The sequence below is a fragment of the Labeo rohita genome, chromosome 16 (genome assembly GCF_022985175.1).
Source record: "Labeo rohita strain BAU-BD-2019 chromosome 16, IGBB_LRoh.1.0, whole genome shotgun sequence".
NCBI lineage: Eukaryota > Metazoa > Chordata > Actinopteri > Cypriniformes > Cyprinidae > Labeo > Labeo rohita.
This window is the reverse complement of record NC_066884.1, coordinates 17278628-17296781: the sequence shown is the minus strand read 5'-3', so window position 1 is coordinate 17296781 and position 18154 is coordinate 17278628. Positions and strand designations below refer to the sequence as shown.

The 18154-nt window shown below is 36.4% G+C and overlaps 1 protein-coding gene across 1 annotated transcript; it reads right to left on the bottom strand.

Annotated features, from left to right (window-relative positions):
- Positions 1-366: 366 nt before the first annotated feature.
- On the bottom strand, positions 367-13904 carry tbrg4 (transforming growth factor beta regulator 4). The gene is made up of 12 exons (XM_051132298.1): positions 13801-13904; positions 12867-13339; positions 12604-12785; positions 9382-9526; positions 9081-9255; positions 8822-8979; positions 8570-8680; positions 8317-8461; positions 6420-6662; positions 6191-6302; positions 5992-6106; positions 367-1660 (listed from the first exon to the last, which is right to left on the bottom strand). The coding sequence occupies exons 2-12, from the start codon at positions 13269-13271 to the stop codon at positions 1559-1561; spliced, it is 1893 nt and encodes a 630-aa protein (XP_050988255.1). The 5' UTR covers positions 13272-13339; positions 13801-13904; the 3' UTR covers positions 367-1558.
- Positions 13905-18154: the final 4250 nt, after the last annotated feature.

Here is an 18154-nt window from a genome sequence, read left to right as displayed (position 1 = left end):
GTTAACGTTCATGTTTAAAGGGATAGGTCACCCAAAAATAAAAATTCTATCATTAATTACTCACCCTCATGTCGTTCCACAGCCATAAGACCTTCGTTCATCTTCGGAACACAAATTAAGATATTTTTGACAAATTCCAAGAGCTTTCTGACCCTGCATAGACAGCAACACAACTGACACGTTCAAGGCCCAGAAAGGTAAAAATAGTCCATGTGACGACATCTCTTTCATGTCAGTCTTTGCTAAATATTATACGTTTATATATAAACATATTTTTTGTTAATTGATAATAGACAGCTCATTATTAAAAAGACATTTGTTAGATTCTGATCTATATCAGGACATTAGCTCAGCACCACAACAAACCATAGCTCAGTGTCTGTTTATTAAGTCTTAAGTCATAGCAACTGATAGAAAAATAAATTAACACCAGTTTCACATTTCATCAGCGTTCTATGTTACACAAAATACTGAGATATAGAACATCACAGCATGACTGCAGACAGACAGCCAACATTAGCAAACCACATTCAGCAAAATACAGCAATGAGTCACCATATGCCCTCTGATGAAAATACGAGATTAGTTTATATTAATAACACGCAGTGGAAACAGAGATGAAAGTCTTAAGTGAAGAAAATCCATTCTGTGCTCAAAATCTTTCAAGATTTCAGCTGGAAAGTCTATTCTTCGTAAGAGAGAATGTAACTTCAGTAAACAGGTCTAAACATACCAGAATTCAATGATGATGACCATTCCAAAATAAATATTTAAAGGAAAATATTTATTAAAATCCAATATGTATTCTTACATACTGCCCTTGTTTTACGCATATTTCATTAAATCACAAGCATATTTGCAAATGTACAGATATCAGGTGAGGCAAGTATAGTTATTTTACTTCTTTTTTTTAATTCACACCAATAGAGTGGTGCTTTGTAAGTGTAATGAAAGTATCCTTAAGTACTAAACTCTCAGTCCCTTTTACCATAAATATTTCCAACCCAACAACTGTCTCCTTGGCAACAAGGAAAGCTCCATGTGTTGTCTAGGCAACTGCATCAAAAACAGACGGTGTATGTATTTATTATAAGTGGAAGGAGAGAGTGTTGAACGTCCAGTTGTTTGTAAGGACGTGGACAATTAACACAAAGCTCTGATAATGTAGTTGTTTTCCCCCTGTGGTAAACATTGCTTATGCCCTTCAGATCAGTCACGCTTTTATTTCACAACATATGCCTAGCTCTTTGGCTCCGAGTTTCTTTTTTGGGAAGGCAGCGGATACACGACTCTGTTGCTTCCGAGCATCTGCTGATTCCTGGAGGCTCTGCTTTCTGTTCATGCAGAGATTGATCAGAGCTCCCAGACGCATTTGATTTCCACTCTGATGTTCGGGTGGATCGTGGTACTTGAGGATGCTGCAACAGTCTCTAATTGTTTGTGTAGAACTCAATATCTGTCATTCCCTCACCTGTAAGTCATGTTATTGTCTGAGGCCGTTGATGTCTATGAGCAGCTTGTGTCAAAGGCATTTAACATTACTGACAGGCTTGATGGCTCATTTAGCCATGTCCTCAGCCACTGCCTTCCCTAATTTGTCTTTCAAGTAAGCCACTTTCTGCCAGTCGGACTTCAGCTCCAGCCATTCAAAGTACGGCACCTGTAGGAGAACACATATGAAGTGAGATTGTGACACATCAGTGTGTTTAAGAAAGTCTGGTCAACATTTACTGTTTTTTTGAATCATTTCAATAGCAATCCATGGAATCTGAAATTTCCAGAACAGTTCCAGAATGATTCCAAACCTTGGATTTGCTGCATTGGCAAACAATAAGCTGTTTGGTTTCAAAGTGACTTAAATTTTTTGAAATTTTGCCAAAATTAGAGTAATGTGATCGCAAAATCAGTTGTAGAAGATGGAGAAGTGTTATGAACTCTGGCGCATTAACATGGCTGTTGTCAGCTAGCGCATCAAATGGAAAGAGCATTATGTCATCCATGTGCTCAGTTGGAAGTCAAGACGAGTCCAGCCAACTCTATCTAACTGTACCCCAGGAGGCCGAGGGCTAACAGGATTGGCCTACATGCTGCAGACAGAGCCTGAGTCCTTTTCCACAGTTCTGTCTTTACTGCCGCTATTTATAACCCAAAGCCAGGGGGGACTGCCTGCCATGTAATAGCTGTGACAATAGGAATAGAGCTAATCAGGCTAACTACACAGGTATTATAATAAGGAGAGCATGTCAAATAAGAAGTGTATTGTGACACTGAAGACTATCATTAAATGATGTACAGCTAATACTGACCATCTAACCCCTAATGGCTAATTACAGCATGCTTACAAAATCAGCTGACTGTTGTAAACACTGCTGACCTTGCAGATCATTAAAACTCATTTACCTGTTACAATAACTATAATGTTAACTATAAAGTTTTAATAATCGTTCTAAAGGGCTGTTTTGTAGCAAGTATAAGTATAATACAAATAATGTTTTAAAGGAGAAGTCCGCTTCCAAAACAAAGATTCACATATAATGTACTCACCCCATTGTCATCCAAGATGTTCATGTCTTTCTTCAGTCGTAAAGAAATTGTTTTTTGAGGAAAACATACATTTCAGCATTTTTCTTCATATAATGGACTGATATGGTGCCCCGATTTTGAACTTCCAAAAGGCAACCTCAAACGATCCCAATGCGGTTGTAAATGATCCCAGCCGAGGAAGAAGGGTTTTATCTAGTGAAACGATCGGTTATTTTCATAAACCAAATACAATTTAAATACTTTTTATTCTCAAACACTCGTCTTGCCTTGCTCTTGTTGAACTCTGTGTATTCTGCCTCAAGACAGTTAGGGTATGTCAAAAAACTCCAATCGTATTTTCTCCCTCAACTTCAAAAATCATTTCAAAATCATTCTACATCGCTGCAGAAGTACCGACCCGGTTTTTGCTAAGTAAACATGCGAAGAAGATCAAACTCCCTTAACAAAAAAGGTAAAACAGCGATACAGGATGATTTTGAAGTTGAGGGAGAACATGAGATGGGAGTTTTTCAACATACCCTAACTGTCATGACCCGGAACAAAAACAGTTTAGGCAGAGTGAGACAAGACATTAAAAAGTATATAAATTGTATTATTTTTATGAAAATCACTGATCGTTACACTAGATAAGACCTTTTTTTCTCGGCTGGGATCGTTTACAACCGCATTTGGGATCGTTTGAAGCCCCATTTAAACATTTTGGAAGTTAAAAATCGGGGCACCATAGCAGTTTAATGGTGAAATGTTTTCCTCAAAAAACGACTAAAGAAAGAAAGACATGAAAATCTTGGATGGCAATGGGGTGAGTACATTATATGTGAATCTTTGTTTTGGAAGTGGACTTCTCCTTTAATAATTCACCGCCTTGGAATTATAAGGTTCTATCTGCATTCTGAGCCTTTTTGAGATATTGAGCTTCAAATTTTTTGCTTTCCATAGACGTCTGTAGATGGAACCCTTTTTGTTTTTGAAAAAAAAAAAGGCCCAAAATGTACACAGCTTACAAAAGAAACATCACATCATGTAAATAAGTTTATATGTGATAAGAATATGTGAATAACTCAATTTTGACAAAAAAATGGCAGATAGAACCTTATAATTCCAAGGCTGCGAGTTGTTCTAATTCTATCAGAATAAAGAAGTCACCACAACTATATAAAGACACAGGTGAACACTATTGTTAAAAATCACGTTTAGTTGGGGTTTCTTTTTAGTCGATGAACAATAAAAACATTAACAGCCATTCAGAATGTACTCAGCATCAAAGAGCTTGAACTGTTAAAGCGGCAGACAACAAACAGTGCATGCTTATAATAAAGAGAATGTTATTGTGCGTTGATGTGGACGTCAATATAGTTACAGTTTGTGTAAACAGACCTTGATTCTATGAAACAAAGTCAAGATAGCACTGTAATCACATTCAGAACAATTTTTTTCAGCTTATTAAAGGCTGATTTATACTTTTGCATCAGATCTATGCTGTAGGCCATGCACTGGTTTTCATTTATACTTCTGCGCTGTTGTCTGTGTCAACGTGTAGTTACACATGGGCTACGTTTACTCAGCAAATGTGGCCCAAAAATAAATTTTTTGATCCGGAGTGTGAATAGCACAATCCACATGGAATCTGATCTATTCAATTTTGATTTGTGCCACGTCCATATGTGGTACTAAATCCAATACAGATGTTTTGCAATGCAACCGCAGTCTGAACAGTATCAGAATTTATTTTCACTTTTACGTCACTCTAGATCAGGGGTGCCCAGCAGAGTTTAGCTCCAACTTGCCTCAACACACCTGTCAGGAAGTTTGTAGTATGCCTAGTAAGAGCTTGATTAGCTGGTTCAATTGTGTCTAATTGGGGTTGGAGCTAAACTCTCCAGGACAAAGTTTGGGCATGACTGCACGAGATCAACATTCATCACGATTCTGCAGCATGGGAGTCACTTCAAAGATTTTACATAGACAAAGTTATCAAGATAGTTGCCAAAGGTTGCTAAAGAACTACAGTGAACTAAAGTATTACAGTGACAACACTATACAAGCAAAACATGAGGGCTTGTATCATAAAGTTTCAAAACTCTTCTGTCACATGCCTTTATTTTTTCACATTGCCCACACATAACTAGCTGGCTTCTGCAGCAGATCACACTAAAAGCATAATCGCTTACGTTATGTCCTCCTTGTTTACTTCTGTATGATGGCGCCTTGTGCAAGTGTTGCCAAGTCCACAGTTTTCCCATGGAATTGGGCTACTTTTTCCACTGTTGGCGCAGATTGTTTTCTCCCAGAGAATGCGATTGGGCTAGTTTTTAACTAGTTTTAAGAAGCAATTGGGCTGATTTTGTTGTGAAAACATGGCAACCCTGTTCGTCTTGTCTTTTTGCGCATGCGAGTCGGTTTAGAACCATGACCTGTTCACATTGGAAATCTGATTTTGGTGAAATTTAAAACAACAAAATCTGAGCAAAAATTGTAGCCATGTAGACCACCAGTAGGCAGTGTCCACAGGAATATTGCTGGTGCAACTCAAAATATAAGGTAAAAGCCAAAGAAGAAGCTGCTTGTTGTGTATGTTGTCGGAGAAACATCAGTAGTGATGGCAGTAGAAGAGAGCTTAAACATTTAAAGTGCAGATGACATGTTCTTCCTGAGAATGGGCTTTTATACTTAAAGGAATAGTTCACCCAAAAATTAAAATTCTGTCATTAATTACCCTCATGTCATTCCAACCCCATAAGACCTTCGTTCATCTTCAAAACACAAATTAAAGGAGAAGTCCACTTCCAAAACAAAGATTTACAGATAATGTACTCACCTCCTTGTCATCCAAGATGTTCATGTCTTTCTTTCTTTAGTCGTAAAGAAATTAACTGGATTTAATATGGTGCCCCGAAATGTTTTCCTCAAAAAATGTAATTTCTTTACAACTGAAGAAAGAAAGACATGAACATCTTGGATGACAAGGGGGGTGAGTAAATTATATGTGAATCTTTGTTTTGGAAGTGTACTTCTCCTTTAAGATATTTTCAATAAAATCAGAAAGCTGCATAAACAAGCAGTGTAACTTAAATGTTCCCACTTCCCAGGCCCAGAAATGCATTAAGATTAATTAATTTTGAATTAAGTTGTTATAATTTTTTTTTTTTTTTTCTCCCCACAAAAAGTATTCTCGTAGCTTTGTAAAATTAACCACAGATGTCACATGGACTACCTTTCTGGACCTTGGAACATTTCAGTTATGTTGCAGTCTACAGAGGGTCAGAATGCTCTTGGATTTCATCATAAATATCTTAATTTCTGTTCCAAAGATGAATGAAGGTCTTACGGGTTTGGAACAGCACGCGGGTGAGTAATTAATTTTCAGAATTTTTATTTATGGGTGAACTTTTAATATTAACAGAGATGTGTTTTCATCTCCTATCCTTGTATTTCACTGTGTCTCACCTCCACCACTATAAATCCAGCCAGCTGTAGGTGGCGTTTCTGCATGGCAAAGCGGCCCAGAAGATCCTTGCTTCTAAGGCAAAAGTTAGGAAACTCCCAAGCCACAAATGCTATTCTGCAAATAGACAAACACAACTGACAAATTTAGAAATCACCTTCATATGTGAGCTTAAGACAAGGCATTCACTTTAACACTCACCTCCGTGCCCCTGCAGGTAAGGCATCACGTCCACCACCTCCAGGTAAATGAGGGGCTTTCAATTTCTCCAAATCAATAGGTTTATTTTCTGAATCTACCACAATCTCTCCATCTGTGGTAAAAACAATCAGCATAATTACAAATTAGCAGGCAGTTCTGTTAGACTACTGCTTAAGCATTCATGATCGAGGGTCCTGGTATCGTTCTGGTATTCACAGTTACTACTCACCTATCGTCCAGCCGTATACAGTTTTGACGGCTGTGCGGAGGGCTTGCGTCCTTCCGTTGGTCAGGCTTTGAAGGGCTGTGTGTAGGCTGCTCTGCAGAGGGGTGCTGACCTCCACTTTACCCTGGGAAGCTGGCAGCAGCACAGCAGGGGATTGAACAGTGATTCCTAAAGGCTCCAGCTGAGCAAAGGCAGAGATATGCAGCAGTTTCAGCCGATAGCTCTCAGTCCTATCCACAATGCCACCTGTTGGATAGGTCAGAAAAACTTTATCATGACGACTGCAGACTGACTATTGTGCACAGATTGACAGCCTTGGTCACTATGAACTGTCCTTGCATGAAAAAGAAGTGTATGGTAATTGACATTCATGCTTGTTTATTCCATTTAAAAAATAACAGCATACAAGATAAGTCAACATGAGGGTGAATAAATAATGACGGTATTTCATTTTGGATTAACATTTCATTTGTTACTTAAAGTTCTTCACTGAAGTGCCTCACACTCACCAAATCTGCATTTATTTAATCAAAATACAGTTAATATTGTGAAATATTATTATAATAAATTCTATTTTTATACATTTTAATAAAATTTATTCCTGGGATGGCAAAGCTGAATATTCAGCATCATCAATCCAGTCGTCAGTGTCACATAATCCTTCAGTAATCATTCTAATATGCTGATTTGGTGCTGAGGAAATATTTATTATTCTTATTATTGTTAATTAATTGTTAATTGCGCTTGCTTAATATTTTTATGAACACCAAGAATCTTTGCTTTCTCTGAATTCTTTGAAATAGAAATTACAGTGTAAAAATGTAAATGTGTTCTTGCTGAATAAAATAATAATTATAATTAAAAAAACTTATTTGCCACAAACCAAGGGTAGGGTATGTTAGATCTGCCTGGTGAAAGTAAAAACAGATACTGGACAATTAGGCTATACTGCCACCATGTGTTTCAGATAAGAACAGCAATTGATATTAAAGGAGAAGTTCATTTCCAGAACAAAAATTTACAGATAATTTACTCACCCCCTTGTCATCCAAAATGTTAATGTCTTTCTTTCTTAAGTCATGAAGAAATTATGTTTTTTGGGAAAAAAAAAAAAAATAGTGGACTTCTATGGTGCCTGTGAGTTTCAACTTCCAAAATGCAGTGTAAATGCAGATTCAAAGGGTTCTAAATGATTCCAGCTGAGGAGGAAGGGTCTTATCTAATGAAACGATCATTTATTTTCCAAAAAAAAAACCTGACAATTTATGTACCTTTTAACCTCAAATGCTCGTCTATTCTAGCTCTGCGTGAACTCTGTGCATTCTGGTTCGATACATTAAGGGTATGTTGAGAAACTCCCATCTCATTTTTTGTTTTACCTTTTTTTGTAAAAGATGTTTGACCCTTCTTGCGTGTTCACTTTGTAAACACTGGGTCAATACTTCTGCAGCGATGTATGACGATTTTGAAGTTGGAGGAGAAAATGAGATGGGAGTTTTTCGACATACCCTATATGTATTGAGCCGGAATGCACAGAGTTCACACAGAGCTAGACAAGATGAGGATTTAAGGTTAAAAAGCATATACATTGTCATTTTTTTTTTTGAAAAAAAAACAAAAAATTGGAAGTTCAGACACGTGGGCACCATTGAAGTCCACTATATGGAGAAAAATCCTAAAATGTTTGCCTCAAAAACATAATTTCTTTACGACTGGAGAAAGAAAGACATGAACATCTTAGATGACAAAGGGGGTGAGTAAATTATCTGTACATTTTTGTTCTGGAAGTGAACTTCTCCTTTAATCTCAGTAGGACATAAGAAATGTGAAATCAGCAGTTTTCCCAAAATGAAGAGTACAGCCTTTTCTGAATATTTTTAGCACATTCATTCCTACGCACCTGTAAGTTTCTTCTGGAAGTCATATTTCGTAACAGAGGATATGTAATCAGGATTGGCCTGGTTCAGCACACACAGCGACCAGACTACATCGGTCTTCAGAAAAGGCTCTAAATTCTGAAAGGAACCTTCCAAAGCTTTGTGTACCTGTAGCCACACAATAAAACATAATTCATACAAGCACATACATAAACACCCTTCACTGCAGTTAATCAAGGATAATAACACCACAATATTACCACTCTTATTGGTTACCTTTTGGTAAAACTCCTCTCCTTTGCCGAGTTGGAAGTTGAGTTTGGCGAAAGATATGATTAGATTACACACCTGCATAGTGCTGTAGTTTCCACTATTACTCACATAGTGCTAAAAAAACAACACAGAGGGAAAAAGAAACATGTAGATGGAGACTGGTGAAGGAAAGATGATTAAAATCAAACTAAATGAAAGGTTACCTTCAAAGAAACTATAATGGGTAGTGTTGATTTGATTAAAAATAATTCCAACCTGAGCAAAGCCTTCAAACAGAGGCAAGTGAAGCCACTTGAGAAAGGCTAGAGACTTGGCACAGCGGGTGACATCGAGGGAACTCAGTTCTGATAACCTAGGCAATAGCTCCGCCGCTATTCTCTGAAGCACTTGTGTCTGATGAAAATTCAGCTTACCTTTTATTTAGAACACAATTAGATTTTTAGAATTTTTTATACAAGCCTAGGCAAAATGGTGTTTAATGAGGTTAATTAAAAAAAAAAAAATTCTCACTGACCATAAGCGTATGCAATGTCAAGCAGCAATGGTGTTTTTAGTTCAAAAGAAGGTTTCTGGTTCAGGTGGTATGAGAGAGCACGTAACAAAGGAACGGCCCGTCTGTTCTGAGAGGCGAGTGCAAATGCCACCCTCCGGATATCCTCTGCGCTGAAGCTCTCTGCCAACTCCAGAGCCTGGAAAGCATAAGATAGAGTCCAGTGTTTGACAGTCAAGTCTAATACAGCCTAATGCAATTTCAAAAGTGTGTTCAAATGTTTGGTTGGCTAGCTGGCTAAAGGTGTTTGTGTGTATGCGCTCACTTTGTCCTCCAGTTTGTCCATGAGAGATGGGGTGAAAAGCATAGCACGGCCCATGAGAATGCTGACGGTACGACTGTCACACAGCTCTGTCCAGCGCAGCTCCAGTTGTTTCAGCAGAGCTGCGGTAAGTGCTTCGTTTTCATACCTATCTCACCAGAAACAGAAACATTATAAGAATAGACCAGCTACTTACTAGACCAACTACAGTATCAAGAACTTAAGAAGCTTTTACATTTACATTTAGTCACTTAGCAGACGCTTTTATTCAATTAACTTACAAATGAAGACAATGGAAACCATCAAAATCAACAAAAGAGCAACGATATGCAAGTGCTATGACAAGTCTCAGTTTTTAATTATATAATAAAAAGAAAACAGATAGAATAGAAAAAGAATAGACCAAGCTAGTGTTAAAGGAGAAGTCCACTTCCAGAACAACAATTTACAAATAATTTACTCACCCTCTTGTCATCCAAGATGTTCATGTCTTTCTTTCTTCAGTTGTAAAGAAATTATATTTTTTGAGGAAAACATTTCAGCATTTTTCTCCATATAATGGACTGCTATAGTGCCCTGATTTTGAACTTTCAAAATGCAGTTTAAATGCGGCTTCAAACGATCCCAAATGCGGTTGTAAATGATTCCAGCCGAGGAAGAAGGGTCTTATCTAGCGAAACGATCGGTTATTTACATTAAAAAAAAATACAATTTAAATACTTTTTATTCTCAAATGCTCATCTTGCCTTGCAGTCCTTGAACTCTGTGTTTTCTGGTTCAAGACAGTTAGGGTATGTCGAAAAACTTTTCTTCCTCAGTTTCAAAAATAATTTCAAAATCATCCTACATCATTGCAGAAGCACCGACCCAGTCTTTGCAAAGTGAACATGCAAAGAAGATCAACACCCTTAATAAAAAAGGTAACACAGCGGTATAGGACGATTTTGAAGTTGAGAGAGAACATGAGATGGGAGTTTTTCGACATACCCTAACTGTCATGAACCGGAACAAAAACAGTCCAGGCAGAGTAAGACAAGATGAGCGTTTGGCATTAAAAAGTATATAAATTGTACTATTTTTATGAAAATAAGCGATCGTTTCACTAGATAAGAACCTTCTTCCTCGGCTGGGATCATTTACAACCGCATTTTGAAACGTTTGAAGCCGCATTTAAACTGTATTTTGGAAGTTCAAAATCAGGGCACCATTGAAGTCCATTATATGGGGAAGAATGCTGAAATGTTTTCCTCAAAAAAACATGATTTCTTTACGACTGAAGAAAGAAAGACATGAACATTGTGGATGACAAGGGGGTGAGTACATTATTTGTAAACTGTTGTTCTGGAAGTGGAGTTCTCTTTTAAGCCAGGCTCACACTACAGGATTTTAGCCTGATTTTGCCCTGATTTTTCCCCTCCCGAGAATCGGAGCAAAAATCTTGTCGAGCACCTCGATCAGCCCTGATGTTCAAATAACCTATACATAGCTAACTTTCTGAGGTGGTAATCTAACTATACATATACTATAAACAGTTGACTATACACATGACCTAAGACAGACTATACAAGTACTTTACATAATTACTGTGCAAGAATAGATTAAGAATAGAGAGTGTTAGAGTTAGAAGGTCAAATAAAGATGGAAGAGATGTGTTTTTAGCTGTTCCTTTAAGGACTCGGCTGCTCGAATTGAGTTGGGCAGGTCTTGACTGATGTATGTATTTATTCATATCAGTTAATTCAAAGCAGACGCATACAACTATTTAAAAGTCTGGGGTTGATAATATTTTTTTTAAGGAACTTTCTATTGCTTAGCAAGGTTGCATTTATTGGATGGATTTAAAAACAGTAATGCTGTGAAAATCATAACAATTTAACAATAACAGTTTTCTGTTTTAATATATTTTAAAAAGTAATTTACTGTATTCTTGTGATGGCAAAGCTGAATTTTCAAATGCTTCTTAATCATCAATATTGAAAACAGTAGTGGCTGCTCAACATTTTTGTGAAACCATGACACCTATTTCTTGGATTCTTTGAGAACAGAAAGTTCAAAGGAAAATCATTTATTTGATTTTTTTTTTTTCCCAATATAAAGTCTTTACTGTCACTTTTGACCAATTTAATGCATCCTGCCTGAATAAAAGTGTTAATTTCTGCAAAAATATATGAAAGATCCCAGTAATGTAATGTATTACAGAGCAGAATTAAGTCAAATCAAATAAATTCAAAAATATATAAAATAAGACAGGGAAATATATATATTTTTTTAATTCAGTTAGTCTTCACAAAGTTATGTATAATTAGACTGATGCTCATTAAAGCTGCATTTATTTTAATCAAAACTCCAAAAGAGTAATATTGTGAAATATTATTCCGTGTAAAATAACTGTTTTCTATGTGAATATATTTTAAAATGTAATATATTCCTGTGATGCAAAGCTGAATTTTCAGCATCATTACTCCAGGTCTTCAGTGTCACATAATCCTTCAGAAATCATTCTAATATGCTGATTTATTATCAACGTTAAAAACAGTTGTGCTGTTTAATATTTTGTTGGAATCTGTGATACATTTTTTAGGATTCTTTAATAAATAAAAAGTTTAAATAACAGCATTTATTTAAAATAAAAATCTTTGTAATAATATAAACTACCATTTAAAAGTTTGTGGTCAATACATTTTTATTCTCTCTCTTTTTTTCTTTTTAATGAAATAATAATTTTATTCACAAAGGATGTGCTAAATTGATAAAAAGTGATAGCAAAGACATGACATATATTGTTAGAAAATATTTCTATTTTGAATAAATGCTGTTCTTCTTAACTTTTAATTCATCAAAGAATCCTGAAAAAAAGAACAGGTTCCAAAAAATATTAAGCAGCACAACTGTTTTCAATATTGATAATAAAAGTAATAAATCAGCATATTAGAATGATTTCTCAAGGATCATGTGACACTAAAGACTGGAGTAATGGCTTATGAAAATTCAGCTTTGCATCACAGGAATAAATTATATTTAAAAAAATATTAAAACAGGAAACCATTATTTTAAATTGTAATAATATTTCACAATATTACTACTTTTTCTGTATTTTTCACCCCTATAATCATCTAGTTCATAATTTTCCTGACTAGCAATTTCTAAAATATTCAATTTTAAATTATCATGCGGTAATAATGACTGTGATTAGGAATCAAGCTTTGTCAAGCATTAAAATCCCACCCTTGTCGCCGCTGAAAGGCCACCCAGTCCACCAGGTACGCCAAGTGACGGTAGGTGAAGCGCCGGATCCTCCAGAGCACTTCATTCTGGATGGAGCGGAGTAGAGGGGCATCAGAAGGGAGACCCAACATCGTGAGAGCACGTAGAAGACCCACCAGAGATCCATTCCACACTGAGGACACCTGTGAAAGAACAAAAACAAAGATAATCTTACACTGTCTCAAAATCTGTGACAAGTGGACATTCAAGTCAATCTTGGTTACCTGAGAGTTCACAGTCTCCAGCATGCTCTCGAAGCGAGGATCCTGCAGGATTTCTTCGCCACCCTTCTCCGTGACCCGCAGGTTCAGCTGGACTAGACACCTGGCAGCATCGCTGGCAGATCCGCCTTGCTCTGCCCACAACTGAAGCACTTCCTCTGGGGTGGATGCCTTTTCAACAAGTCGGACTAGTGGTGTTTGATCATATGGCAATGCTGTCTCCTCCATTCTAGCCAGTTCATTGCCCTGACAGAGGTGTCTAGCAGAGGGTCGGATCCACGACAGGGATGTCAGGCACACTGGTTCTGTCTGGTGGACTGTGAAGTTCTGTAGCCGGGCTGAGGCTGTGGCAGCCTGGGGGCAGCGAGGAAACAACCGCGCCCATCTACACAGCAGCCTGGTGGTCATTTTGAAAAGGGGACTTCCTGTATTTAACAACCAGTCAAAACATTTGCACCCGCATCTCACCCGAGCACCTAAGAATCAACCAGACAGCACATATAAGTTTTAGTTGTGAAAAAAATTAGCTGAGCTTATATAAAAATAGCACCAGTCAGACATCGATATTTATATATATATATATTTCTATGGTGGTGTTGCCTTTAATTAAGCATTTAAAATAGAATTTAGCAAATAGAATTTTTTTTTTACTTAAATTATTTTAATAGTGCTGTTGTTTTCTCCGAATATACTGAATCTAATCATCATATAAAGATCTGTCAGATGTCTGAATTACCTGGCTGTCTATCATGTGTTAAAGTCTATTCTGACCTTGCCGATTTGGGCAGGCGCCGCAAAAGGCTTATGAAACTGTCAACATTATCAGCAAGATTTTTCAGCAACCCAGTAAACACTGATGCAGTTAAATAAACATGCTTAAGCGAAACTGAACAGGACCGCGCTGTTACCACCGATAAACCAAAAACTGCTTTCTTACCTTATAAAATCAGCTTTTATAACAGCGGCGACGACATTCACATGTAGGATAAGGATCAGTAGGAGTCGCGGAAGTTTTGCGTCAGTGAACCGGCAACACGTGATTTAGACAGCGCGTTGTGATTGGATGGCATGCCTACGAGTTACAAAAAGAAACTGAGCCTTGTTAATTGTGGGAGAGTTTACTTTGCAGATGATGTAAATCGTTTGGAAAAATCTGGTTAATATTTTTATTTACTTACAGTAAACAAAATTATAGATGTCTGTTTCAAATTATTATTATTATCATTTTAACAACGTATTTTGGATTTTTTAAACTTATGTATCTACACTTTCGGATACTTTGGAAATACCTGCTGTGTGAATTTGGTGGCTAAAGAAACAAAAGCAATTTTATCTTATTACTCTTTTATTAATTTAGCAAAGTCAAAAAATATGAATTCACAGATGATAAATAAATAAATAAATAAATGACACGAAATGCTAATATTTTTTTTCTGTCTGAAATCAAAAAGCTTATAATATGCAGTCAATTACATTTTTTTTTTTAGCCTTTTAATTATTTTTTTAACGTTGAGGGTTGGAAAAGTTACTCTAAATAAGTAATTCATTACTAATTACATCTTCAACAATGCAGTTAGATTAATTACTGTGTTTAAAAAGTATTGTATTACTTATTATTAATTACTTCCTGAATCCCATATTAACCTCGACCAGTTGAACAATACAGTGACAGATTTGAAACTGCTAATTCTTTTTAAAAATAAATCATATAAAACTGCATAAATTATTCTTGAGCTGACCAGAGTATTTAAAGGAGTAGTTCACTACCAGAACAAAAATATTACAGATAATTTCACCACTTTTGTCATCCAAGATGTTCATGTCTTTCTTTCTTCAGAAGTAAAGAAATTTTTTTTCTTGAGGAAAACATTTCAGGAATGTTCTCTATATAGTGGACTTCTATGGTGCCCATGAGTTTGAAAGTCCAAAATGCAGTTTAAATGAGTCTTAAAAGGCTCTAAATGATCCCAGTCGAGGAAGAAGGGTCTAATCTAGCTAAATGAAAGTTTATTTTCTAAAAAAATGAACAATTTATATACTTTTTAACCTCAAATGCTCGTCTTGTCTAACTCTGTGATGTGCATGCGTGTAATTTGGGTCAATACAGTTAGGGTAGGTTGAAATACTCCCATCTCATTTTCTTCTCCAACTTCAAAATTGTCCTACATCGCTGCAGAAGTATCGACCTAGTGTTCTGAGGTTAAAAAGTATATAAATTGTAAATTTCTTTACAAAACAACCGATCTTTCGCTAGATAAGAAACTTCTTCCTCAGCTGGGATCATTTAGAGGTCTTTGAAGCTGCATATAAACAACATTTTGGAAGTTCAAACTCACGAGCACCATAGAAGTCCACTATGGAGAACATTCCTGAAAAGTTTCCTCAAGAAGCATAATTCTTTACGACTGAACAAAGAGAGACATGAACCTCTTGGATGTCAACGGGGTGAGTAAATTATCTGTAAATTTAGGTTCTGAAAGTGAACGCTAGGGAAACCTGCTGTTCGTTTCAAATAGGTGCAGGAAAAAAAAATTCAGGAGTGTGTGACAGCTAAAATGTGTGCTAAATGTTTAAAAGACGCTTGATATATTAACATATAAACTTACAGAGTAAACATGTAAAATAAATAAATAAATAAATTCTTTTTTTAGTTTTTATGCTCAGAGTTGTTTCATAATTTACATTTTTGTAACTTACTATTTGTAAATTATGAAGTTATTTAGACTGGATACAAGAGGGCGACAGACTAGACAGAAGACAGTGGAGAAGAAGTTTGAAAACAATATTTTTTCACTGTCTGTGGCTCGATTCCGCCAAAAGTAAACCCTTTCTCGAGGCACTGCAATCTACCGTCACTAGTGACGTCATTTCACTAAAATGATAGTTTCTGATCAGGAAGTTTCTGATATTCTCTATAAAAGCTTGGAAGGCACGGTATCAGGCGTATCATCACCACAGTATTTATTGGCCTGTACTTACCTTTCAGAACCTATATATTTTAACCTCAATTACTTGACTCTGGTTTTAATATGATTTAGATTCTGGAAAATAGCATAAATGTTATTAAAATTACATCAGTGGCCTGGTGAAAAAAACAGCATATGCTGGTAGGTGTGTTTTGATGCTGCAAACATGACCAGCAGCATGACCAGCATAAACCAGCAAAAACCAGCAAAGGACCAGCATAAACCAGCTAAGGACCAGCATAAACCAGCTAAGGACCATCTTAAACCAACATCAAAACATACCTACCAGCATATGCTGGTTTTTCACCAGGGTGAACTGTGTAGCCGTGTGAGTTGGAGGTAATATAGGTTTAAAAGTTAATAAACACACAGTTTTCTTTTCAGATACGCACAACCTTTTCAAATAAGTCATTAACAAACACTGTTAATGTTGGTTTATATTTGCTAAATATATATTCATTAATTTAAGGAGAGTTTTGCAATCTAGCAAGCGGGAGAACTATTGCAGGCAGTCTAGAAAAAAATATTCATAAAGACGACCAGCAGGTGGCAACATTGATTAATTTATTAATCAATTTAATTCACCTTCCACTTGTTCAGTTTTTACTTTTTTTTTTTTTGTTGATGGTGATAGACATACATTTATTACTTTTTAAAAAGCTGGCTTGATTGAAATCATATTTGAGCTAGTCTGGTGATTGGTAAGCTCAGCCATAAAGCTCCAGGTTTTGTGTATGGAACAATATAAACTGATTGAATTTATCAAATCCTTCATTAACCGCTCCACTGGTATTATTCTCTAATGGGAACAGAGTGCACACATGCACAATAGAGGTCTATTCTGGGTTCAGTAATAGCATGAAAGCAGCAAACAAAATGAACATTTTGCAACATTTTGTAGAAGATGATTTCGGCTAAATCAGCCTAAGCTGTGTCTATAATGGAGAGCTGCATCAGCCAAGATTGCAAAACATAATGGCCAAGAAGAAAATAGAAAATTAGATATTCTGTTCTATCACACAGAGGTACTAACAATACATTGTTTCTGGAAGTAGTTGCATGTTTAATTTACTGTATTTTGTAGTTTGGCTGATTATTTTCAGGATATTGCAGTTGTGAAGAGTGGAAAGTCTTTTGAAATGGCAATGTGGTAGAAGGATAGAGACATGGTTAAATATAACTATACTGAATATTATATTAAATTTATATAATATAATATTTGATTGGTTGTTGCATTAGTGGTCAGAAAGGAGGGACTCTGGTGAGTCCCAGAGATGAGTAGCATTTAGTAGCATCCAAAAAAAATTCAGGTCTGGAAACTGTAAAGACAGCCTGTTTGTGTTATGAGTGAAAGAGAAGTAAATTTTTTTGTCATTTTTCTCCTTAAAGGTCACGTGCCAGGCAGAGGAAAAGGGAAATGGTTCAATCTCATACAAGGCTGTTATTTTATATATTGAATTTAAGAGTTAGAAAAGGGCAAGTGAAACATTTTTCAGTAATGAGGCAGCTCAACTGGAGGTGAATGGAAAGGATAAACTTTTAGAGGCAGTGCAATGTGAAGCGCTTTCATTAACTACCTTTTTCAAGTGGCACTTTGGAAAGAGAGAGCGAAAGTGAGACACCAAAAGAAGAACGGAGAGTTACAGTCGCTGGTGATTTACACTCCATTCCATCAGCTCTCCGCAGCCTATGTAGTCATCTGGTTAATGGTGTGATTTACATTAACGACGCAGAGAGGTTCAGCCCGTTTTACAGTCTTTAATGCACACATCAGAACTCTGACATGCTTCGTGGTAAGTCGGGTCAATTTGCATACGCTTCCGATATGTATCTCAAGGTGCTTTGAGACGACTCCCATAAGCCTTTGAGATAGATTTGTGTAATGTTTTATGCCGTGTGAAGAAAGGCGTATTTTAACCGACCTTTTAAAACTCAGTCCAATCTTCTTGTAAAACTGAGGTGCATTTCAATGTCTCTTAAACAGAGCAGAAGGGTAGTTAGTAGGCCAGGTTAAGTGGAGTTAAGTATCTGTCAATCACACTCATGATAGTTTAATAGCGATAAGCTGAGAGCTCTGGCCCCCTCTAAGGATCTTATTTTAGAGGTCTCTTAGTACAGACGTCATATTTTATTGCTATTGCAAATGTATATTTCAGAAATCGAGTGGGTTAGGCTTTGGGGATCTGTATAACTAGAGCTAAGTTCATTCTGAAGGGAGTCTGATGTCCTGATTTAACTAAGAGGGTAGGCAGTGAAAAGCCTTAAAGAGCACTATCAGTGAAATAATAAAAGAGCTATGCATTCTAGTCTTAAATGTAATTATGT

What these genes read in the sequence shown, in the direction of transcription:
- tbrg4 (XM_051132298.1), bottom strand. Translation starts at nt 13,271, where the DNA reads ATGACCACCAGGCTGCTGTGTAGATGGGCGCGGTTGTTTCCTCGCTGC. An exon ending in TGTTTGAAGGCTTTGCTCAG is followed by an intron (nt 8,681 to 8,821) that starts GTTGGAATTATT and finishes TTGTTTTTTTAG; the next exon opens with CACTATGTGAGTAATAGTGG. An exon ending in TGTATACGGCTGGACGATAG is followed by an intron (nt 6,303 to 6,419) that starts GTGAGTAGTAAC and finishes TTTTTACCACAG; the next exon opens with ATGGAGAGATTGTGGTAGAT.